Source organism: Dreissena polymorpha, chromosome 1 (genome assembly GCF_020536995.1).
Source record: "Dreissena polymorpha isolate Duluth1 chromosome 1, UMN_Dpol_1.0, whole genome shotgun sequence".
In the NCBI taxonomy this organism is placed as follows: Eukaryota; Metazoa; Mollusca; class Bivalvia; order Myida; family Dreissenidae; genus Dreissena; species Dreissena polymorpha.
Window position 1 is genome coordinate 128,109,602 of NC_068355.1, and position 26,370 is coordinate 128,135,971.

A 26,370-nucleotide genomic window follows, 5' to 3' on the forward strand; every position below is an offset into this window, starting at 1 on the left:
ACTTCATAATTTTAACACGTTCTAGAAACGTAAGTTACACATAGAATGATACTTTTCAGTCCCATCTAATTTTTACTGCATAACATTAAATGATGCATTTTTCATCAAGTGTAATTCCGTAATAAAACATGTGAACAAAAGCAAATTTAAACTGTACAAAGCGGACGGACTGTAACTGCATATAAATCCTCAAAAGTTATGTGATCTAATCACGGTTATTAATTATGTTCTGAGTTTAAATTATACATATGTAATTTCACATAATTTAGTCAATTTCAGCGTCCTATTCATAAGCTAAATGATTCCGTAAACATTGCTATCTATTCATTTCCATATCCTTAATGTCTCCGTCAACACCTTGTAGAATGTCCAACACTGTCCGATATCATCGGCGGAACTGTAACCGAGCAGGCTAAAATCAAAAGCACCGTCCTGGGTGGAGTGGCTGTCTACCAATGTAATGCCGGTCTGGTGTTGGTTGGAAACGCAGACAGAATGTGCGTGACCGAAACGGGGTGGAGCGGAACTGTTCCAGAATGTCGTATGTTCATGTATAACTACGTAAATCTTGTATCGAATTTTTGCTTACATAGCATACGTTTAAACCTTTTAATTGTTAGCGATGATTTATTTCTCGTTTTAAAGAACGTCATTATGAAACTCGACTTATATGCCTCATTCGTTTAGAAGTACCGTATAACGCATCGTTCAAAACTGTTAAATTTTAATATCGAATACAATAAAAACATTAGTGCAATATACTGTTGAAAGACAGAGAGCTGAAGTTTTTTAGCACTCAACCAATTATACAGTGCCAAGCAAAGTAAATGGTTTGGTTTTAAAATGCAAATAAATTCACAAACGGAATTTATCCAATACTTTATCAATCAAGATACATGTTAAGTGTATTTTTTTGTCGTTAAACTTTGTCCAATAATAAAGTTCATGCGTTTGGATACACATTTGAACAGGTTGTCCTGCCCTAACACATCCAGTTGATGGTGCAGTAGACAAGGACATGGGTCTAATACCTATAGGGGAGACGGCTACATACAATTGCAGTGCACAGTTCGTTTTGAACGGAGCGAGTACAACTGAATGTACAGCCACTGGATGGAGTATTACAGCGCCGAAATGCGGTAAGAAAGGGCAAACAATACTGTATATAGAAACCAAATGAAAGTATTTAAACGAAAGAAAAGCAGCCTTGATGTAAAATGAAGAAGTAATGTACGTTTTAATGTAACCTAGATTTATGTCGTTGGATCAGTGACGTCATTAACAATAAACGTGAATAATATGTCAGTGAAAGGTGTCATCCTTTTAATACTGTAATTCACTACTGGTAATTGCTTAATACAGCGCTGAAATGATGTAGGAACGGGCTAACAATATGCAGAGACCCAGACGAAATCGTTTAAAAAACTGTTTTAACAATTAACATGTACAATTAAGTTCTGATATACCTATAAATTATGCCGATGGGTCAGTTAAAGTATGAACAATATACATATATAACATGATCAGGGAAACGTGTTGTAATTTCAGAAAATGCGTAACTTCTCTTGTAATTCACTGATTGAACTTAGGATCTTTTCTATTTCAGAATGCTCCGCTTTATCGGATATCCCAGGTGGTACTGTAACCGGGGCTGTTAAAACCGGAAGCACCGTGCTGGGTGGAGTAGCCAGATATCAGTGTGCCGCTAACCTGGTGATGGTGGGAACTGCAGAGAGAACGTGCGTGACCGGAATAGGGTGGGACGGGGCCGTACCCGCATGTCGTATGTGTATTGATGAGATAAACAAAACATTTGTAGCGCGTCACTTGAACAGAAAATTACGTCATGTTTTCATACAATATATTACGTCTCAAACATAAACTATTGTGTATTTGTTTTCTATATTACCATGCGTATTTGAATTGAATACCCAATTATATGATTTACATTATTATTACAAGCAATTCCGTTTCAGCAATTGAATGTTCCTAGATTGAATACGTTAGCAGGTTATACAAAACGCCTGCACACGGGACGGGCTGTTTGGTGAGTATAACAATTACAATATAATTTGTGTTTTACATCCCTTTTTACACATTGTAACAGATTGTGCAGCACTGCCCAATCCAGTGGATGGTACAGTGGACAAGACCACGGGTACAATACCTATAGGTGATACAGCGATATACACCTGCAACCTCAATTTCGTGAGGAATGGTGAACAAACCACTGCATGCACAGCCAACGGTTGGAGTAAAGAGGCGCCAACATGCGGTATGCATTGAGTTGCAATACTTCCCGAAAAAATGTAATTCAAGCCTCAAATAGAAATGCGAATGTAATTTATGTGTTTTGTAATTCTACGTATTATAGGAATATACAGTTTGCACACGCTATACCATCCATACGTTAAGTGGTAATTAATTTAAAAATAAAAAAAATGTTCGAGTTGTCAAGCCTTAACATAGTAAGTTGATATTTGAAATGAACATAGCACAATTGCAATTTAGAATGCCCGTCGCTACCTGCGCCTGACAACGGCCAAGTGACGCAACCAGCAAATTCGTCACCTATAGGTACAGAAGCTTCGTACACATGTGATAACAAATATAAGTTGTCAGGAACACAGAATCGCACCTGCACGTCAGTAATAGGATGGAGTGGTATCGCGCCGACATGTGTGGAAGGTACAGCTTGTTGTCTGTATTTTTGATAAAGTAATAGTGTGAGTATGCCATTTTTGCTGCACTTAAATGGGGCGCACATGGCGCAAATCCAAAGAGCATATTCTGAACCCAATAGCTTTCCTTGGCCTGCAGGGTATCAATACATTCACATATTCTAATTAAATAACGATAAACTGATTTCTTTTAAAATATTAAGACTATGCGTTTATTCTTAGTGTACATGATTTATGAAATTGTGCTCAACTATTTTGTATAGTATCTTTTAAGCTATTGTAATAAGAAAACATTTTCTACTTTTTATACCAAATAGAGTGTGGTCCATTGAGTCCTCCAGCGAATGGCAATGTCACTTACACGGACACCGTTGTGAACTCGACGGCCACGTATTCATGTGACGCACACTTCAAACTCATGGGAGACGTAACAAGAACATGTGGGCCGGGGAACACGTGGATTGGGAACCCACCGACCTGCATTGGAGGTAGACATCGCTTAGTTATTTGATGACGTTTACCTTGAATACTCGTTTTATACTACAAGTAATATGTTATGCTTGTCATGATAGTATTGGCAGTGATATTTGAAACGTTACGTATATATTTTGTTGCTTATAACTCGGTCAAATATTCCTTTTTCAACAATACAGATATATTTTCAACCAAGTTATACGATTGCAAACAAATTGTATTACCGTAATAATTCTACTTTTCTATTTCGTAAGTATAAAAATATTAGCTGCTTTGTAAAACATTCTGAAATTACAAAATTTGATTGAATTATATGTATTTTGCGTTGTGAAATAACCTTATGTGGATTCTCTTAAGTTTGGACTATGACAAACAAAAGTTTATTTTAATGTGACTGTTATTTAAAATTTGCTTATTTTCCTGGGCATTGCTACTCTATGGATTTTGGTCATTCGATTAACTCTTTTGTTAAAGTATATTCAATTCTTTTTATTAAGTCTTATTTCTCATACTCCTGTTTTCAAGACTGTGGCAGCTTGGTCAACCCCGTCAATGGTGAAGTTACATATACAGACACTGTCATTAACAACGTTGCAACCTACACATGCGCAGATGGCTACCGTCTGCAGGGCAGCGCATTACGCACGTGTGTCAGTGGTTCGCCTGCAATCTGGTCACCAACGGCACCCATATGCGAAGCTGGTATTCTGTAATATATCCGTATTCTATACAGTTGACTACTTGCATCTTCAAAAACAAAGAATATCTTAATTGGTTGTGTATTTTAATGATAGTATTGTCAAATAAATTGGTTGGCAACTGGTCATTTTACGCGTCTACAAATTAAAGTGATATATTCAACTTACGGGTTTGATCTGCCAACCTCGTCGCCAAAAACAAAATTATGGTTATAGTTATGAATAAGTTTACAAATTTAATAGCGATGATACTTAACAACTTAAAGACCTATAAATATGCACAAACAATAATAGTAAAATTCACTTTCAGTATTTATTTACGGAAAGAAACGCATATCGATGGTCCCAATTTAAAATGACGAACCTACATTTTTGGCATTTCGCGATTTTGATATTGTGTAAAGCGGGAAATCAATGCACATATACCCCCAAAACAACAAAATAGTTAACCAATCGCAACAGCTCCATATAGTCACGTGATGTAATGACGAACCGCAATTGCTTGAAGTCAAAATGACGAAGCTGAAAAAAATTGTTACGTCGGCATTTTGCGAGCTTATTAATATATTAAAGTATCAATATAGCCATGTATTTTAAGGCAAATTGACGAAACGTAAACGTTTGCTTATAAAATAATTAAATGATGTACATTTTATAGCATTGATGAACGCAAAAAGATATCAAAATAATATAAAATGTTGAGGTATTAACTTAGTAACTTGTGGCCGCAACTAATAGCTTGTTCCTACAACTTATTAAGTTGAGGTTTCAACTTAGTAAGTTGTTCCTTCAACTTTATAACTTCTGGCCGCAAGTTACTAAGTTAAGACCACAATTGTCTGAGCACTTGCCTTGTTTGCGACTGGGTTCAGGGTTCCATCCCCGGTCTGAGCACTAGCAACGTACGCGTCGGATCCCGGTTTCGAGTCCCATGGTTTTTGGATTTGAACCCGGGACGCTTCTTGTAAAGGGCGATTCCTCTGACCGGGGCTCGATCCCGGGAACCATCGCTTACGAGGCGAGTGCAAGATGCCTAAGTTTTCGACGGTCTGAAAATCTAATACGGAGTTTTCGACGGCCTCGGGGTTCGAATCATAGTTCGAGCACTAGCCCTGAAAGCTTTGGGTCTCTAGATCAATCCTCGGTTTAAGGATTTACCCTATAAGCGACGGCTCGAATTCCGATGTGAGAATTTGCACCAACAGTGACCGGTCCCGGGTTCGAGCCCCAGTCTGAGTACTAGTCCTGAAAGCTATGGATCCCGGGTTCAAGCCTGTGTCTTAGCTCTTGCCCAGTAAGGGAAGGATCCCGGTTGCAAACCTCAGTCTGAGCGTTCGCACCGAAAGCTACGGGTTCACACAGGGACTCGAACCAAACAGCCGTCGCTAACATACCATACTGAGCACCCGCCTACTAAGCGACCGGCTGCGGAAATGAGCTTCGTAAGAAACATTTCCCGCTTTCGAGTCCGGAAATGAGAGCTAGCCTCGCAAGCTATGGGTGTTCGGGTTCTAGCGCCGGTCTGAGCACTAGCCCTGTAAGCTATAAATCCCGCATTTTTCGGGTCCGGCGATAAGACTACGACTTTGATCAGGGTCCGTTCGCTTAAATGGTAAGTACTTAAACAGGGATTTTAGCCCGGGGGCATAGCATACAGGGTGAGTGCTCAAGCAGGGCATCCAAGCCGGGATCCGTTACGTAGGGTGCGAATGCTCAGACTGGAATCCAAGTCGCTTACAGGGAAAGTCCTTAGACTGGGGCTAAAACCCAAAGACCCATCGTTTAAAAAGGGAGGTATCAGACCTGGATTCCCAACCGGAATCCGTCGCTTATGTGCCTAGTTTTCACAACAGGGTTCGAGCCCTGAACCAAGTCGCTAACTTGGCGATCGCTCAGATAGGGGCTCAAATCTGAAATCCATGACTTACATGGCAAGTGCTCAGATAGGGCTCGAACGGGGGATCCATAGCTAACAGGGATAGTGCTCGAACCCGAGCACCTAGTAAAATAAGGGGTACTAATTGTGATAAAACGGTAAAGATGAAACGCCCGATATTATTGGTTAAACTTAAATTAGTGGTTTCAACATAGTTAGTTGGTCCCACAAGTTATTTAGTTGAGGCAAAAACTAATAAGTTGTGGGAACAAGTTATGAAGTTGTCGCCACAAGTTTCTGAGCTGAGGCCTCAACTTAATAAATAAGTTGTTCCCACAAGTTATTTAGTTGAAGGAATAACTTAATAAGTTAAATGAACAAATTACTAGGTTGAGGTCACAATTTAATAAGTTTTGGGAGCAAGTTATGAAGTTGTGGCCACAAGTTACTAAGCTGAGGTCTCAACTTAAACAGTTGTGGGGACAACGTACGTAGTTGTTTCCACAAGTTATTTTAAAAATTGTTTCCACAAGTTATTAAGTTGAAGCCACAACTTATGATGTTGTTCCCTCAACTTTATTAGTCGTTCCCACAAGTTACTAAGTTGAGGCCACACTATAAATAACGAATTGCGGTTGTCACCTCTGTTCCACCGTGTAAAACAGAAAAAAATGCATTGCTTTGCTATATCTAACGGACAACAGTGGAAAAATTTATTCTATTGAAACAAAATCTATTACAATAAGCTGTCCAATTTGCCGAAACATCACATAAATGCAAGTCTAAATGACGAAGATACATTTTACAGCAGATTTATTAACTTAACGTCAAATTAGTTCCATACGAACATGGTCTATCATGCGACACTTTTAAAAATGTTTAAAATAATCTTTATTTGACTTTGTGCAAGAAATGTTTAACTAAAATAGGTCTCCTGAAAACTTGTGTTTTTGTAGGTTCGACATTTTAAATTGAGACCATCGATACACTATATGCATCATGCAGCAGTGGCTATTAGTGTTGTAATGTATTCATTCTTGCTAAATGCGAGGATGAGTTCAAATGTGCAATCTAACTGTTATGCAATCAACTTCAGGGAAGCTAAATGATGATTGCTCCGTACGAACTCTACTTTGCAAGGACATCCAGTTTGCTGAATGTCGAGGGGGTCTCTGTAGATGCCTACCCGGGTATAATTCAGACGGCACGGGATACAATTGTACAGGTATATACCGCTTTAAAACTGAAAATTCAACAACTGTAACGTTGTTGAGGACGAATTTCATGTTTTACCTGAATGCTCAATGTTTATTTATTTACGTAAGAAGTATAAAAATACATATTATTTGAAGAACACAAACATGATCAAGTTTATTTACTTCTTACAGACTGACAATGAAAAAATGTACAAAATATATCAATTTTTGTTGTTCAAGCGTTTAAATTGAGAGCCGACTTATAAAAGCAATAGTTTCGCTCAATGTACTTTCATGTATTTATCTTTTTAATCTAAAAATACAAAATACGAAAGTGTATACTAATTTGTTCTATTAAGATTTTGATCTAGGTTCTGTTAAAACATATATACGCCATTTGTCATCTGTTAATATATTGTGTTGTAATAAGCGTGTACTCATGGGCTTAAAGCCTAATGTATGTTGAAATAAACTCTATATGCAAGCATGAAAGTGTGGAGATAAATGCTATGAAAAACAAAAACAATTCGAGCATTGAGACGAATGAAGACATGTTTTTCACAAATGTAACCAATATATCATTATTAATTACCCATGATATGGTTCTTGCATCGAGATCTAAAATATTTATATATTTTTCTTTACGCCTCAAGACCATAATCATTGCATCGGTATCATACAATTATCGTTCTAAAAGTTTGTGATATGTATTTAGCACTTGTATTTCTGAGTATGACCCTTTTTCGGCAACAAACGTACGGTAACTTTTCGGAATTTAAACTTACACATATATTGTTAATACTCATATGGTTTCCAAGGTTATGAGGGTATGGCATTTAATTTTTGCTTAAGATCAAACCGGTATTACACAGTCGCCAGAACGTTATCAAAACCAAATGGACACATCTACCCATGAATATTATAATGATAATATTTGATCGCGATTATTTTGTATGTATATTGCGCATGTTTCTAAGAAGAATGTAACACAATTATTGACAGTTTTTAACTATGTATGCCCTTAATTGGCATGTGCTGTAAACATATATGCCTTACAATAAGTTCAGAATATTCCTTTATAGAAATCGACGAATGCCAGTCCAGCCCATGTCTAAATGGCGGGTCGTGCAATAATGAGGTCGACAGATTCACGTGCACCTGTGATGCCGGTTGGAATGGAACACACTGTCAGCAAAGTAATTTAAAGTGTTTATTCTTTGGAGACTTGTCTGATTAGTCAAATTGATAAATGAAATGCTGTAGTCCGGTATGAAATAGAAAAAATACTAGTAAAGGAATGGTGCACGGTATTATTCGTGGAGTGTCAAAACGAAATAGCGTGAATGATTGCATGATATGAATTATGACATGATACCCAATATTGTACGTTTACGGTTTAACCGGTTACCTTAAACAGCCTTTCTCTGTGTTTTTGTTTTTAAAAAAAGCTGTACTTGTGTCAATTCCTGTACAAAAAATAAAACTCGAATTCCGTAATACTATGTTTATTTCTTAGACATTAACGATTGTCTACCTAACCCTTGCTCAAACGGGGCCACTTGTCAAGATGGCGTGAACACATTCACGTGCAATTGTACTGCCGGATACGCAGGTCCCCTCTGTGCCACAGGTAAATATAGTTTCGTTATTTGTGACACTCACAAATCATGCAATTGCTCAATTGTTTTTAATAATCGAATGTATTGTGTATATGATAATCACAGACTTCCCGAAAATCCTCGGTCCGACGGACAAACCGACAAATTTCTATTTAGGCCTATATTTATTAACAAACATTCCGTCCGACGGAATTCTGGATTCTGAATTATTCGTTTTATTAAATAACAAATTATATGAACGTAAATAAGTAAATCTCCGCTGTATGTTTTCATGTTCTTCTATTGCTTTACCTTATAAAGGATTTTAAAAGATAACAGTTTGATTTCAACTGCGCGTATCATTCCTGACATCGTTCTTTCACCGAATTCTCTCCAATTTCACGTCCAATATTTAAGAGCTATGAGTCATTAAAACATGCTGAACGTAATGGTGTTGACAATACTAACCATAGTTATTTTGAAAGTTAAGCAAAAGAGTCGTAATACAAATTACTGCAATATGTCACTTTTTGGAGCTTTCGGGTTTATGTCGAAGATTTCCATTGGTATAGAACAACTTTATGTTCGGTTATGTACAATTTATTATACATGCTTCTATATTGTCGTTTTAATGCAAGTTATTGTGTTTGTGTAATCGGGTTTTTGTTTTGTTTATACAGATATCAACGAATGCCTTTCAAGCGAATGCAAAAATGGCTCTACCTGTGTAGATTTGGTTAATGCATACAAGTGCGTGTGCCCCACTGGATACACCGGGGGTTTATGCGAAACAGGCAAGACTATATTTTAATGTATATCTTTATTTACAAGTTTTATTTTTTCATCCAATGTCATGCAACTAATCTTTATATACCTCTCTGCTCTCATTAAATACGAGTACCTATATCATCTTATTATAGTTATGTTTGATACCACTTTGTTTAATGACATATAGTGTTATCCAAATGTGCGAATGAAAGAGTCAGTGCCATCATAGTGTTACGTTACTGTTTATAAGAAACTACACTACAAACAGTTACTATGACAAATACCGTGTACATCGCCTGACAACTTTTATTTTTAACAAAATATAGTTGATACATTACCTTTAATTAAAAGCAAATAAATAGTCCTGCAAGTAGATATTTTACAATAGTTTGAGACAAATGCGAATCGAGGATATGCATAATTAATGATTAAAACGCAACATGTAAAATTATTTCATTTTATAACAATTAAAGTTTAAAATGTATTTGCTACATCGGCTTCAGATGTAAACGAGTGTGCGGGAATCGTGTGTAAGAACGGGGGCACGTGCGTGGACCAAGTAGCGGCACACGTCTGCAACTGCGTATCTGGATTCACGGGAACCGCGTGCGAGACAAGTACGTTGCAGGCTGTCATATATTGTAATTGATGCGAAAATCATTGTGTATCTGCCTGTTATTAAATAGTAAATGATAATTAACTTCCTCATGCGTTGACATTACATGCATCAATTGTTAAAATGTGGTAAGACGGGATTATTGTATTTTTTAAATTATGCGTTATGTACCGTGTCGTAAATGTCATAATTATCTGTCTTCGATTCGGCCGCGTGTAAGTGTTAAATAATACAAAGAGTGGTGCCCGGTATACATTGTTTTCATAAACAAATGACCGCATGATGGTATGCAGATAAGATGCTTTTTCTCCAGCTAGTAAATAGTGGCGTATGTGTGTATGTTTATATATTTGTATTGCAGATATTGACAATTGTGAGGGAATAACTTGCAACAACACGGGCGTATGCTTGGACGGAATAAATACATTTTCATGCGCATGTGATCCCGGCTGGGAAGGGACTTTGTGTCAAATAGGTGAGTTTAACACGTAATGTTTGTAAAATGCAATTCATTATAAACTTTGTACTATAATCTTCATTGTTTATTTCGTTGTTACAATAAATGGTGTATTTATTTGTGTCATTTTAATGCAACAAATCAATTAAGGTAAAACATGCTATTTTTGTGTTCTGAATGATCAATATAAACCAAAGGAAATTAATGTCAAAATAAGACATGCCTCTACAACTGAAACCATTGAATGATGATCGTGATTAACTAAGGGACACAAATGCCAAAGTAAGACATTATTCAAACAAAAACTGTTAAACTTTATTGTAAATTTGAGTGCTTATTAATGATAAGCCTACGGAACGCAGTCGTTAAATAAAAAAATTCTTCCACTAGTAAAATCATTTGTACAGTTGATTTAAAGTTTAAATAAACGATGATAGTGATCGAAAAGAGGCACTTATATTCAAACAACACATTATTTCACAAGTAAAATGAAATGTACAAACGTTAAATAACACATACTTTAATGAGAAAAAGGATTTCAAAAATCCACTGTGAGTGTGAGAAAACGACTTTACAAAAAGTGATAGAAACAATTTATATGATGCTTAACAGTAACGCCTATGTAAAAACAAAGCATTACCTATTGTTTGAAATCAGTATAATCAAGCGAAAAAACAACAGCAAGATACAGGATATGCCATTAGTAGTTATTCCGTTCCATTTCAAAAGAGTTCAGGAATTTGGAAGAGTTTGATAAATAATGAAATGAATTATAGAACATCGAGTGTACGATCTGTTTTTGCCATTTCTTTTAAATAAGCAAAAAATCATCGTTACGTACACACAATGATTATACCGGAAATATGTTTAGATGGCGTGACGCTGCAACGTCATTTCAGTAAAATAACGTACGCGATGTGTCAGTCAAACAACAAGTACCTAATGAAAACACTCAGTGAGCTATATAAAACATGTTAAAGACAAAAACAATTCGTAATGGTTGTATGCTATAGAAAACAAGGTCTAACAACTGATACTTCTGTTCCACAATATGTTCGTGTTCCAGATAAGAATGATTGTGTTGACCACAGCTGCGCTAACGGAGCTACATGCCAAGACGGTGTAAACTCCTATAGTTGCGTTTGTCCGGATGGTTATATTGGGGATTTTTGCCAATCTGGTACATTATTTATTTTAATGGTCTATTTTTTATAAATAAAAAACAACACGTGCTATTTGTTTTCAGATATTTGTTTAATAAAATGTTTTGTTTAATTGAGAAAAATTGTCGATCAATGTGTCGAAAGATATATTATACGTATTTGACTGCGTGGAAAACGTGTTTTTAATATGTAATTTTCAGTAAGATGCTCGTTAAAAGGAAATATGTTGTGCATTTGAAATATATTGTTTTGATGGCATCGTCTCTTGAAACTGCGACCGTTACTGTTTTGTTATATATTGCAGCACAGCAGATTGCTTACATGTTTCAGAGATCAATGAATGTAACAGTGACCCTTGCAAGAATGGAGGCGCATGCACGAACCTTGTCAACAAGTACAACTGTACATGTCTAGCAGGCTACATCGGCAACAATTGTGAAACAAGTAGGTTGCAATGCTCATGTTACTTTAAGTCTATTTGTTTAAATTGGACCTGTTTTATCGGTCTACATCAATTGTTTAAATGGCGGAGTTCTTATTCATAGCCATTCAAAAAAATCCGAAAAGCTTATTTTGCGGAAATGCATTTGGTGTGGTGAGCTTTAACATTATTGATAAAAATATAACACATAGTCTTGATTGCAAGTAAACACGCCTCCGCGGATTTTCTCGTATTAAACATAACTGCAGCTAGTCAGTTTAATTAAAACAGGTGTGTTACTTTGGTTGCCTGCATAGTGTTCATATTTGCCTTAAAGCGTTTCACATGACGGGCACTGAAAAGTGGACTAGATTGCATTTAATTATCTTATTATCTACTTATAAGCTTATTATTTAGATTGCTGAACTATTTCTAATAAAACCATAATCAATCGTCTTCGTACCTGTAGTGTTTTTTCATCTAGTTTGATATAACGTTTATAATATGTTTTGCATTGTTGATGAGAAATCTTTTATTCAATGTGTAGGGAAGTAACGCACACAAATCTTCCCTTTTCCAATTGAGCAGCACTCTAAGACAATTTTTGTTGAAAACGATGGATGTTCCCCTTGTTTGACCTTCAAAAATCCTTTTATTAGCCTCGGTTACCTTGACCTTGACCCCAGTGACCTCAAACCTCATCAAAAGGTAGAGGTCTATGCAAGATACCTACATGCCAAATATGTAAGAGATCGGTAAAATATTGAAGGCGCTATGAGAAACTGTAACAAAAGTGTGACGGAAAATCTATTATTAGCCTCGATGACATTGACCTTAACCCCAGTGACTTCAACCCTCATCAAAAGGTAGATGTCCATGCAAGGAACCTTCATGCCAAATATGTAAGAGATCGATATTGAAGGCGCTATGAGAAACTGTAACTAAAGTGTGACGGAAGGAAGGAAGTAAGGAAGGAAGTAAAGAAGGACAAACTAGCAACTATATGCTCCCCGAATTTTTTTATGTGGCTTCCCAAATAGCCTGTGCAGTCCACAGAGGCTAATCGTGAACGACTCTTTCAGATTGTAATGTATTATTCGTATAACGAAGACCTTTCTTATTCCAGGTTAGGCGCAAGTGGCGTCTGTGAAAAGCCTGCGCGAAATACACAGGCTAATCTGTACGATACTCAACGTATATAAAGTAAGCTCTTTTTCAAAGATTTGCTATTCATTTATTTTATTTCCAATCAGACAAAGACGAATGTGCGCCCAATCCGTGCATCCACGGAACCTGTGAGGACAGGGTCAACGATTACCTTTGTACTTGTGAGCAGGGATATACCGGCAAGAATTGTGAAAACGGTAAATCTGATCGATACATCTAATGTATCTATTGTATAACCCTTAAATTAACTGAAGTGAGTTATGGGGCATAATAATAAATAATGTTAATGCTCCATATAACATTAAAATAATGTTGGTTTGTTAATTAAATCGGCATATACATAACGATCGCTTCATTTTATGTAAGATGTAAATTTCCTTTATGGGCGTATCGAGCTTATACAAAACGTACGATTAACATTTGCAAAAAAGTGAGTGTTTCATTTGTGGTCGGTTTTTTCTTTGAACAATATCCGTAACAAACGATGTCTGCAAAAGCATGCACAAATATAGACTTGGACTTTCAAATAACTGAATTCCAAGGTGTTCTTTTAATGTATATTTGTTTGTGTAGAGGACATAGGTATGTGGAAACATAAAACTATTGCATAGCATTAATGTATAGCAACTAAATTCCATAATTTATTTTACACTTGGTACAATTTCGACATTAATTATTAAGTTTAAGCAACTTTTAAAAGATAATTTATTTTACACTTGGTACAATTTCGACATTAATTATAAAGTTTAAGCAAGTTTTAAAAGATCATAAAAAAACAATGCCAGAATAAAAGTTGGCACCATTGTGAAAGTGAAATTTCTGATTTCAAGTATATTTGTTCAATTCATATCTTTTTCAGATATCAACGAATGCTCCAGCCACCCCTGTAAGCATGGTGCAACATGTAATAATCTGGTAAACGAGTTGACGTGTACCTGTACCCCGGGTTACACGGGACCTTTGTGTGCATCAGGTACAGTCAAATTGTTTTCATCTAAGTGTATGGTGTGCTTGTCGAAATGAAGTCTTTTTGGTACAAAATTAGCTTTATTGCAGCTTTGTTGGGAAATTAATTAAGTGACGTTAGTTTTTTTATTTGAGCTTCGCTTTGGGAAAACGAGGACTTATACATGTGCGTAAAGTGTCGTCCCCAATTAGCTTTAAATTCATTAAAGGCTTATCAGGTACGACACTTTCCGCCTCACAAGATTTTCGTTTAAAATAAACTTCCTTCAAACAAAAATCCTTTTAAAGAAAGGGTCGTAGTTGATAAGCTTCTGCGGACTGCACAGTCTAATATGGGATGACACGTTATCCAGGTGCATTAAATCCATTTTATTCAGAACGAGGGTCTCTTTATTTTAATTACGGCGTTGGATATCTTTATGATTGACCATTCTAACATTTTAGATTAAATTATAATATTCTACTTGTGAATATATGTGTTATTTACATTTGTTCATGTTAGTGCTCCCCTTATAAGAACATACTTATTATTGCAAGCGCATTGGAGAGCAGCAGCCTCTCGTTATACCTTAAATAAAAGACTTATGACAAAATTATTATGTGCAGAAATCGACGAATGCCTTCCGAATATGTGCCAGAATGCTGCAACATGTGTGGATCTGCTGAATGCCTATGAGTGCCAGTGTCCTGCAGGCTACAGTGGCACCAATTGTGAACTAGGTGTGTGTCAGTCGAATTTGCTCGTAGCTGGCATTGCAATAAAATGATGTGCTGAAAGGGTTGTTTAATCTTCGAAACAAAGTTGTCGTGTTTGTCCTTCAATTATTACATGCATGCAACGGCCTGTAGTAATAATTAACCTTTTAGAAGTAACATTTTTTATTCATACCTGTCAACATAGATGAACATTTTGTTAAATTGTTTGCTATTTATAGTAAAATAACAATTTTAATTAGATTTATTTTTGTTTAAATATTTCAAAACAACCACAATTAAAAATGCGTTTCAATATGTACACAAAACGAACGTGTTCATATTATACATATTATTTCAGATATAAATGAGTGCCTCCCAAACCCCTGTCAGAATGGCGCCTTGTGTCAGGATGTAGTGAACAGTTTCACGTGCACGTGCGTCACTGGATTTACTGGAAAGACTTGTGAATCAAGTAAGAATATTTCCCGCTGGAAAAACAATGTATGACAAACATGTTTGTACATAACACGCACATTACCAACAAATCGCGGAGTTATATTGTCTTTATTAAATTGCGTTTTCTGTCAGCATTCTTCGATAAATCCAAGAAAAAAACTTTTGATTCAGTCACTATGTTATTGCAGACGTATATTCATTTTAGAGTAAGCATATACTGAGTATTTGCTTGCTTAAAATTAAATAAGAAGTATAATTACTCGTTTTATGTACGCTCGTGTTCATACAAACATATTGCAAACAAATTAGGAGTTAATTTCTTATGTGCTTTAGACGCATCGGAAAAGGTCCCTACTTAAGTATTATTAGAAATATATTAGTAGAATTACGTTAAAACATTGGCCAAATGTACCTTTAGGGCTCTTTTTAATCTAGGTTGTTCAAGTTTTCCAAAATGCATTGTAGATATCAACGAATGTGCATCGAGTCCCTGTTTAAATGGAGGAACATGTAAAGACCTCGTGAACGGGTTCGAATGCACATGTACAGATGGTTACACTGGAGTTAATTGCAGACCAGGTAATATTTAAATATAAAGCCTAGTTCACAATCAGTTTCATCTTAGTATATTGAAAATGAAACTCTTCTATGTGCATAAATAATATGGCCCCTCCATTATATAATGTAAAAACTGTTAAAATGTTTAAGACTGCGAGATGTTATGCGGTTAAATCATCATCTAACATGAAATGTCCAGCTACAACTAAGCCTTGTTGTGCGAAAAAAGGACTTACGATGACCAGTCATTGTTTATTGCCCCAAAATGCTAAAATGGATGATACTCTAATAAGATTCCGATTATTGTTGTTTAGAACCGGTTTGAAGGTGCAAATTATTTTTCACTTTAGGTCCTACCTTTACAACTCATTTTGCACTTAAATGTTAAACTTTTGGCTGTTTATGTTTTTAATTGATTCTTAACAAAATTATGTTACTCTAAGTGTACAAGTTTTTGTTTCGCGCAATCAGAATAATAAAATTAATAAAGTTACAATCGAATGTATAAAATACTATTTAAAAAATGACGCAAAGTGTGAACACATTCATTACAGCTGTGCTTGGGGACCATTGTAGCATCCGGCCTGTCGTGTGTTCAAACATCCTCAACTCCCAATGCACGAGCGACACGTGTCAGTGTATGGCAGGCTTCGAGAAGACTGCAGAGGCAGCGTGCAGCAAAAAAAGTTTGTTTATTTGTGTAGTGCGTTTGTGTTTATTTGTGTTTTGCCGTATTTGTTTCATAAATAAAAAACTTCAATCAGGGTCATAATAGTATTCTCCTTGGTAAGCCAATTTGCGTTTCACTTCGTTAAAACTTGTAAAGTATTGCTTCATAAAATTGTAAATTACTTTTGAGTTTTTCCCACTTGCATTTCCAGAAATTAAAATAATGTTAACTATCGTTTGATCAAACATCACACACGCTACACACACAAGGAGAACGGAGTTTTTTAAGCAGTAATGAAGGAAAAATCAATAGGTGTGGAAATATGTATGTACTCTTATAACGACAGTTGTTCCAATTAACGATGAGAATTGTTTCAAGAACATTTAAAATTAACATAATGTTGTCTCATGATATAATAATGATATAATATATTTTCATTTTTATATAGGATTATTATTTTAATAACAGTTTTTGTGAAGTTCACTTTTTATGTCCCCAGTCTATACTGGGGGACATATTGTTTTTGCCCTGTCTGTTCGTTGGTTCGTTTGTTGGTTTGTTGGTTTGTTTGCGTCAAACTTTAACATTGGCCATAACTTTTGCAATATTGAAGATAGAAAATTGATATTTCAATTTGGCATGAATGTGTTTCTCATGGAGCTGCACATTTTGAGTGGTGAAAGGTCAAGGTCATCCTTCAAGGTCAAAGGTCAAATATATAAGGGGAACAAAGTGTTTCACAAACACATCTTGTTTTAATTAATATCTCACTGCGATTTATTAAATCAAGCGTATGTTTATTCAAATGTTGTTCCTCTTAACTTCTTATCTATCAATTGGATATTACAGGGTCCTCTCTGGTAAATTTCAGCAACTCTCACATACGCGTCGCTGAATACTTGTATTCTAATTCAAAGAAGCTTATATCTGTTTTGATATGCGCATGAATGTGATGTTTTATATCCTAAACCAATATGTATGCTTAAAATAACGTTCGCTGGGCATGTTGTGTAGATTGTGGCAACTTGGCTTATCTCGACCACGGCACAGTAGATTCCTCAGCCGGCACGCTCTACGCCGCGGTCGCGAGCTTTACGTGTAACACGGGATACGTGAGGAGTGGCGTCGCCTCCGTCACGTGCACCAGTGCTGGCACGTGGAGTGATGCCGTACCCACGTGCACTATCAGAAGTGAGCATTTTTGTTTCTTTAATTGAATGGTCCTTTCTAGATAGATTGTGATTTGAAGCGTATTATTGAAATAAGTAAACTGTTTAAAAAGTGTATTGTTGGATTGTTAAAGGTAATCAATATGTATGTGCTAATATATGTATGCATTCGTTAACGACTTAACGTGAATTGCGTTATTGGATTGCCAAGTGCGATTTTCTTAATTGGTCGTGAGAAGTCTTTCACAGTACCTTTTAAAACAAGGGATTTTAAGAAATCTTGCTCGTGTGGATATTATTAAACAATATAATATTTTGATAGCATTATTCGTGCATGCCCGTTAAAGAAACCCATTCTAATTGCACAGCGTGTCCAACCATTGCCATGCCACCGAATGGTGACGTTGTATATTCTCCCAATCGAGACTACCTGAGCAGAGCCGATTTCTCGTGCAGTCCAGGCTACATATTGACTGGCGCCACTTCTAGAACCTGCCAGGCCAACGGCGCATGGGACGGTACTAGTCCTACGTGTGTAATTAAAGGTACCTCTTTCTTCAAAGACCTAGTTGAATCCCCTATTTACAATCCGCATTATAGTTTAACCCGTTTATGTCTAGCGTCTTAAAAAAGGCCTTGGCAAACAGCGTAGACCCAGATGAGACGCCGCATCATGCGGCGTCTCAGCTGGGTGTGCACCGTTTGCTTAAAGGAAATTCTGTAAGAAATATTATAAATAAAGAAATACATATACTAAACATCCCTAATTTTTGAAATTTATTGATCCAATTTAGAAGGATGGGAGAGTCTACTAGGCATAAATGGGTTAATGTATCTTGTCTAAAGGCCCTGTAACTGTCTGGTGTGGTTACATAGTGACTGATGCTGATTGTCTCTATAAACAGATGGCTTTCTACTCAGCGGAGCTTACGTAACTAGATTTCAATTCAATAAGACTCAACCCGTCTTTTTAAAGTGACCTTTCCACGTTTTGACAAATTGACCAAATTGAAAAATAATGTTTCAGATTTTTAAATGTTCGTTGTAGTTATGTTTTTTTGCAAGGATAAACAATACTATATATTTATCATGCTCTAAAATGTCCATTATAGGCATATTTTGACGATTCAAAAACCTGAAAAAAATAAGCGTAACAAACGAGAAACGATTGTATAGTTTGGCAATTTCTGTTGTTATCGTTATATTTTGTTACATTACGATGATTGCTTTTATGAAGTATAAATACCAACCTTGCCAAGACTTTAACTCCAAAGGTCAGTGGTTCGAGCCCAGGTGGGGATCAATACTTTTTGTTTCTTTAATTTTATTTTAGTTTTATACTGAACTGTTTAGTTCCGCTTTTTACATTTATCAATTTAAAGCATTTTATAACCAACTTCAAAACATGCCAAAATCTGTGAAACGGTCCCATATGTTAATAATTTACAATTTGGTTTCAGTGTGCAGTGTTTTGGATGCACCGGACGATGGCACTGTTGATCAGCATTCGGGAAATGTGTACGGCAGCACGGCGACGTACGCGTGTAACACCGGATATGCGCTGATTGGTCATAACTCTACCACGTGCACTGACACATCCATTTGGAATAATCCGAAACCAGTTTGCCAGATCAAAGGTATCCATGCACATCGTATAGTTTGGATAAAAATAAAGCTTGAAAACGGATTCGTGATTAGTGTAAACTTCTCAGTCGTATTTGACACTTGTAATGGAGTGATCCCCATTCATTTATCACATATTATAAACATCGTGTTCACTTAAAAGGGGCCTTTCCACAGATTTTGGCATGTATTGAAGCTTGTCATTAAATCCTTTATATTGATAAATTAAAACATAGGACCTAAAAATATCCAGTAAAAAACAAGAATACAATTTAAAAAAGGAATACAAAAACCCGAAACTGGGCTCGAACCACTGACCCCTGGAGTCCTGGAGTAAAAAGTCTCCCGCATAGACCACTCGACCATCCGTGCTCATGTTAGAGAATATGTATTTTTACCTATATAAGCAATCCTCGTAGTTTCCAAAAATATAATGACAAGAACAGAACTTTCCAAATTATTCAATCGTTTCGCGTTGCAACGCTTTATAATTTTCAGGTTTTCAAATCTTCAAAAGATGCATATACTGAATATTTTAGAGCATGGTAAATGCTAAGTATTACTATTCCCTCACAAATATCATAACTAAATGAAAATTTGCGAATCTGAAACAACTTTTTTAAATTTTGTCAATTTACCAAAACGTGAAAAGGCCCCTTTAAGAAACTGTAACAAACGCACATCCTGGTTTGTGTAAGATAATTAGGTTTATAAACACATTTTGTTCAAGTGTGTTGGATAGATGAAACGGCAGACTAATCTATTTATGATTGACAGTTGTGGAGTTCGTTTATGAATTGGACACAACACCTACAAATGACTGTTTTCATCAGCAGACGATATATTGCATAAATCAACATCTTGCGGATGGTTCCGGAGATAGTCGATGTATTACGGTTGCTCTCTTGCGGATGCAATCGTGATACATCGGCTATCTCGGATTCCTCCGTAAGATAGGCCTCGTGGCTAACGGTCGCCATATTGCCTTGTATTACTACTTTACTACCCAAAAGGTTGTCAGTCTATTGTTATGAGGCTGTATACGATGCGCGTTGAACTAGCGCCAAACTTTTTACCGAAACTTTGATATAAATAGCACTATTAACGTTCATTTGTGTTGCATTTTGACCTATTATCCAAGTGATTTACTTTTCCATTATTATTTAATCACCCAATCATCCAATTTTTAAGATGAAATTACGGTGTTTACAAAACCAACCAAACCGAAAGTGAAACTGGATGCATTACGTTTCGCGATGTAAACATTAAATATTTGTTCAGTTTGAGGAAGCGAATCGATAATAGACGTTGAAATATGTATGCAATACAGACTATCATTGCCGATTGTAGTACTGGCTAAAAAATACCTTTTATGACAGGTCATGTATAGAACGTTAATCAAATAGTGACCATAAATCACTACAAATGTCTGGGTTGTTCATTAATATAATTAATGCACGTTTCTGATCTAATTGCCTGTATCTAGTTGTAATTAACATGATATTGATAAAATTAAAACGTTTTTTTCATAAATTAACATTACATGTTTTATTTTTATCATTTAGGGAATATATAATTGTATCATTATCATCATTAAATATTCTGAAAATGATCTAAATTATCATGATTACTTTAAAGTAAAATTTTTAAATTTTACTCATTGTTTTTAATGAATTTGCACATTTGCTTGATTCAAAATAAAATGTATTAATAAGGGTTTCAGTTGTTAGTTTTAACCCATTTTAGTTCGATTAAATTTAAAGTACTAACTACGTACATGTATGTGAAATGCTCTTGAGTTCGTTTCCTGGGCCTAGAACCAGTACTTGGGTGTCTCTTGGAGATTTCTTAAGAATGCTCCCACACTGGGGATCAAACCAGTGACCTCCAGATCATTAGGTGGACACCACATCCATTACACATCAGCGACCTTTAATTAGTAAATTACTTTAGTATTGCAGCATTATATAATGTAATGTTGCTACATATTTTTGGAAAATGATTAATGTGCAGTACTAAATAAATCTAAATGCATACAATTTTAATTGTGTATATTGTGTGATTATTAGTTACAAATTCCCTTTTTACAGGTATACTGGATTATGAAAGACTGATAAAAATAAAATTGACAACTCATCTCCCCAACGATACTTTGTGTGGCTCATTCTCGGAACAAACCCATAGTCAGTGAGAAAACTACAGTGTAAAAAGACCACTTGATTGTGACAATTATGGCTGACCAAGCAAATGTTATCATTTAAAATAAAGAAAACTTCCAGTTCAATATACATTTTATACCAATTATGACATTGGCCAACACAGAAAATAATTATAAGGTTGATTTTCTCAAAATTGACTGTTACAATTGGATACTGTTTTAAGCTTAACTCTACTTTGTCTGAATATAAAAGTCCTAAATGATGTAATAGAAACATACATATTTAATTTTTAGTTTTACAAGGATATATATATATATATACATATATTATAATATCTTTTTATCGATGGTCAATCAATTTAAGTTTAACTAATATATGCATACACATTTCATACATGTGTATGCTTTGATTTTTTTTCTATTGAAGCCAAATTTGTATCCTATTAGATAGATAGATAATATCACAGCAGTATTCCTAGTTGGTCTGCAAGTACTGCAGAAATCATGGATTATTATTTTACTGAGTCAGCCTTAATCTTTATATTATAATTGTTAAAACAGATTAAGATGTGCATTATACAATTGAGGATGCATCAAGATTAAAAAATGGTACATGTATAAATTAATAAAGAATCAATAACAATCAGAAACTGTGCATTTTTTTCAGTATTGTGTGAAAGGATTTGAAGTAATTATGTGTTTTTGAAATATGATTTATGTGAATTTGAATAAATATATAAAATTTAGTGATTTTCTCAGACAAAACTGTTAATTACATACTAAAATATTCAAAATGTATTATTGTAATATTCATTCGAATTTTTTAGTACAAAAAGCACTTTTCCCTGGCATTTGTATTTATAGTAATTGCATATTTTATAATTCTGACAGCATTTATAAACTGTGTTCATGCAAGCATGAAACCGGTTTCATTTTTTTGAGTATTTAAACAAGAGGGCCACGATGGCCCTGTATCGCTCCACTGCTGAAAAAAGGCTGAAACAAATTTCTCTGCATGTGCAAATACTTAAATATAGGCCCTATTTAAGCACATGTACACTTTTGTGACCTTCTGGGCTGGGTCAAATTTAACCCCAGGGGCATAATTTGAGCAAATTTTGTAGAGGACTACTATATCTCACTACATATAAAATGTGGTAGCCCTAGGTCCTAGAGTTAAGGACAAGAATATTTTTAAAGTTTTCACAAAATAAGCAAGATATAAGCGTATATAATATTCAATTTTGTGACATGCGGGTCAGGATCAAATTTGACCCAAAGGGCATAATTTGAACAAACTTGGTAGAGGACTATAAGATGTTACTGCATACCAAATTTGGTAGCCATAGTCCAAATGGTTTTCGACAAGAAGATTTTTAAAGATTTCACAAAATAGGCGCTTTAAAAGCGTTTATTCAGTTTTGTGACCCCCCCGGGGTAGGGTCAAAGTTGACCCCAGAGGCATTATTTGAACAAATTTGATAGAGGTTTATTAGATGTCACTACATACCAAATTTGGTAGCTCTAGGCCCAATGGTTATGGACAACAAGATTTTTAAAGTTTTCACAAAATAGGCCCCATATAAGTGTATGTTCAGTTTTGTGACCCCGGGCAGGGTCAAATTTGACCCAAGGGGCATAATTTGAACAAACTTGGTAGAGAATCATAACATGTCACTACATACCAAATTTGGTAGCCCTATGCCTTATGGTTAAGGACAAGAAGAGTTTTAAAATTTTCACAAAATAGGCACTTCATAAGCATAAAATTGATTTTGTGGCCCCCGGGGCAGGGTCAAATTTGACCCCTGGGGCATAATTTGAACAAACTAAGTAGAGGACTATACAATGTCACTACATACCAAATTGTGTAGCCCTTGGCCTAATGGTTATGGACAAGATTTTTTTTAAGTTATCACAAAATAGGCATTATATAAGCATATGTTCAATTTTGTGACCCCCGGGGCAGGGTCAAATTTGACCCAAGGGATTAAATTTGAACAAATTTGGTAGAGGACTATTAGATGTCACTATATACCAAATTTGATATCCCTAGGCCGGATTGTTATGGACAAGAATTTTTTTGAAGTTTTCACAAAATAGGCCTTATATAAGCATATGTTCAATTTTGTGACCCTCGGGGCAGGGTCAAACTTGACCCCAGGGGCATAATTTGAACAAACTTGGTAGAGGACTATAAGATGCCACTACATACCAAATTTGGTAGCCCTAGGCCCAATGGTTATGGACGAGAAGATTTGTAAAGTTTTCACAAAATATACCCTATATAAGCATATGTTCAATTTTGTGACCCCCGGGGCAGGGTCAAATTTGACCCCAGGGGTATAATTTGAACAAATTTGGTAGAGGACTATTAGATGTGTCTACATACCAAATTTGATAGCCCTAGGCCCGATGGTTATGGACGGGAGATTTTGAAAGTTTTCACAAAATAGGCCTTATCAAAGCGAATTTTCAATTTTGTGACCCCCAGGGCAGAGTCAAATTTGACCCCATAATTTGAACAAATTTGAAAGAGGTTCACCCCAGGAACATTCCTTAGAAATTTCATCAGAATTGGACCAGTAGTTTAGGAGAAATGTTTAAAGGAAAAGTTTATGCATGGATGCACGATGGACACAGGACCTTTGGCCAGTGGAGCTAAAAATCAAATTAAACATTTAGTTTTGGTGTAAAATCAGTTTTTATATGCAGTGTCTATTTCACTTATAAATTAAAACAGCATATTATTCATTATTGAAAAGATTATTCCAAGCTTGATGTCATATTTTAACTTTGCATAGTGTAGTTAATTGAACATTGTATTGAACTGTATGGGCAGCTATATTTTTTAATTTATGTATGTTGTATTTTACAAAATGCATTATTTCTACCACAAGTAGACCATATAAGGCCTACTGCTACTAAATAGGCACTGGTATGAATTTGACACTGTTTTTGATGGTCATACAAAACTTTAATTATTACTACACTTTAGTATATTAAATATTTTCAAGTTTTTGTTCAACATTTTTTGCAAAAGAAAAGAGTGTCTTAATGCATTTGAAAATATACTTAAAACAAACTAAAAATGCATTTTAACATTCCTTTTTCCTGGTAAAGTGTATTTGGGATGATAAAAAATACACTTGAAGAGTATTAATACTGGAAAAATGCAGAAAAAAATACATTTGTTTCTGTTAGAAGTGTGTCTTGTCTGCATTTTAAAGTGTATTAAATGCACATCAAATGCAGATAAATACAATGCCAATACTGTTACATGTATTGTAATGGACATAAAATGCACTTGTTCTTGTAATTAAATGCTTTAGTGAATTGAAATAACCTTTTATAACGTTTTAACAATTAATAATACCTTTTTATATAAATTTTCTTTTGAAATGTGACACTTAAATGATTTTTGCACCACTAGTAAGAGGTATAATTTGTGCTCATAATGCTTTATCATTACACTATATAATATCATTTGTTGTATGAAAATTGCCCGTAAAATTCATGTGAAAGCTCAAGAGATCAATAGCAGCGTGCTATACCCTGCTCCTTTTTACATGACTTGATGGTATTTAGTCCCCAATTCTACATGGCTAAAGGAAAATTAATGTGCAGATTTGACAAATAAGTCTTAACTGGGATCCAATAGGCAGACTTTCATATTACTTGTATTTAATTTAAATCATGATCTGAATTGCTCTTTGGCAAATCTTTGTTGGTCACAGTATTCAACTGAATTTTGTTCACTTTGTAGTGATTATATTTTCTATATTTATCAGACAACATCTTTCTTCAAAAGTTTAACATGATTGCTTGGTTAATTTAGAAACAAGATCAATGCATCATAACATAAAATGAAAATATGTGTAATAGTAAAAATGGCAGCAAAAAAGCACTAGATTATCTGCCTAAAATCTGAGACAATATGTTGATATATTGGAATTTCTCATAAATAATGTGTTCCATAGTTGTATAATTGTATAGTCGCATGCATGAGTGGTGTCAATGTCACAATACCAATTAAAGACTATAATTTACTAAAACAATTTGAAGTTTGATGTGTGTTTTTTTCAAGATCTGTTATATATAATTATATATACATGTATATATATATTGTTGAAAAGTTAACATGCAATAAGTTTACTGTAATTAAGTGACAAATAGTTTTACTGATTTGGTTGGATGCATATATGCAGATATATCATGGTTTGTGCAGAGGACAGTAGCAAAAACAAGAGCTGTCTCGGTAGGATGACATATGCCCCCGATAAACGCTTTAATAGAAGTTATGAGCATTTTTCAAAACCTAAATGCCGACCCTAAGTTCAAGGTCAAAGGGGTCAAAATTTGTGTGTGTATGGGAAGGCCTTGTCCATATACACATGCATACCAAAAATGAATGTTACATCTGAAGCGACATAGAAGTTATGAGCATTTTTTCGAAACCTAGATGCAAAGTGTGACGGATAGACAGACGGACAGTGCGATCACTATATGCCCTCCTTTGGGGGCATAAAAATGTGTTTCAAATTGTTTTGGTAAATTAGTAATGTAGTTATAAGAACAGAATCATCAATTATAAAGTTATTGATTATAAAGTGTTGCTGGCATATTTGATGCATTCATCTAGCTATAAGAAGGTCCCTGTTTTATCCCAACTGGCACCGAGTGAGGGTTCTCAAAATCTTTAAACAATATGAATAACTACATATAGGGTCAAGAGCCTTGTTGATATGGGGGCTAAACACCTGAAATCAAAGCGACCCAGGTTAAAGGTCGAGGCCAAATAAATAAACCAGAGGCCGCATGAGCCTGCTATACTCTGAACAAGTATTGTTTCTTCTCAGAAAACTGGCTTAAGTGTCTTACTAAGCTTTAGACTTTGAGTTTCAGTGCAATCAATCTAAAATAAATTGGTCAAATTAAATAATAATTTGTAAAAAATAA

At 35.2% G+C, this 26,370-nt stretch overlaps 1 protein-coding gene and 2 long non-coding RNA genes across 3 annotated transcripts in view; all 3 read left to right on the top strand.

The window, feature by feature from the left end:
* The first annotated feature begins 6,829 nt into the window (after nt 1-6,829).
* Nucleotides 6,830-9,317, top strand: LOC127849334 (uncharacterized). Its single transcript, XR_008034851.1, has 4 exons — nt 6,830-6,954; nt 8,008-8,121; nt 8,442-8,555; nt 9,204-9,317. It is a non-coding gene; the product is annotated as an uncharacterized LOC127849334 (long non-coding RNA).
* Nucleotides 9,318-9,371: 54 nt separating this feature from the next.
* Nucleotides 9,372-26,370, top strand: part of LOC127850682 (sushi, von Willebrand factor type A, EGF and pentraxin domain-containing protein 1-like) — a 33,295-nt gene continuing 16,296 nt past the window's right edge. Inside the window, exons 1-14 of the mRNA XM_052383974.1 lie at nt 9,372-9,378; nt 9,795-9,908; nt 10,269-10,382; nt 11,431-11,544; nt 11,858-11,971; nt 13,202-13,312; nt 13,975-14,088; nt 14,688-14,801; nt 15,136-15,249; nt 15,699-15,812; nt 16,346-16,477; nt 17,476-17,652; nt 17,999-18,175; nt 19,091-19,267. Of these exons, the coding sequence (XP_052239934.1) occupies nt 9,372-9,378; nt 9,795-9,908; nt 10,269-10,382; nt 11,431-11,544; nt 11,858-11,971; nt 13,202-13,312; nt 13,975-14,088; nt 14,688-14,801; nt 15,136-15,249; nt 15,699-15,812; nt 16,346-16,477; nt 17,476-17,652; nt 17,999-18,175; nt 19,091-19,267 (1,693 nt within the window). The remainder of the gene's footprint in view (nt 9,379-9,794; nt 9,909-10,268; nt 10,383-11,430; nt 11,545-11,857; nt 11,972-13,201; nt 13,313-13,974; nt 14,089-14,687; nt 14,802-15,135; nt 15,250-15,698; nt 15,813-16,345; nt 16,478-17,475; nt 17,653-17,998; nt 18,176-19,090; nt 19,268-26,370) is intronic.
* Nucleotides 20,171-21,539, top strand: LOC127849349 (uncharacterized). The gene is made up of 2 exons (XR_008034860.1): nt 20,171-20,632; nt 21,344-21,539. It is a non-coding gene; the product is annotated as an uncharacterized LOC127849349 (long non-coding RNA).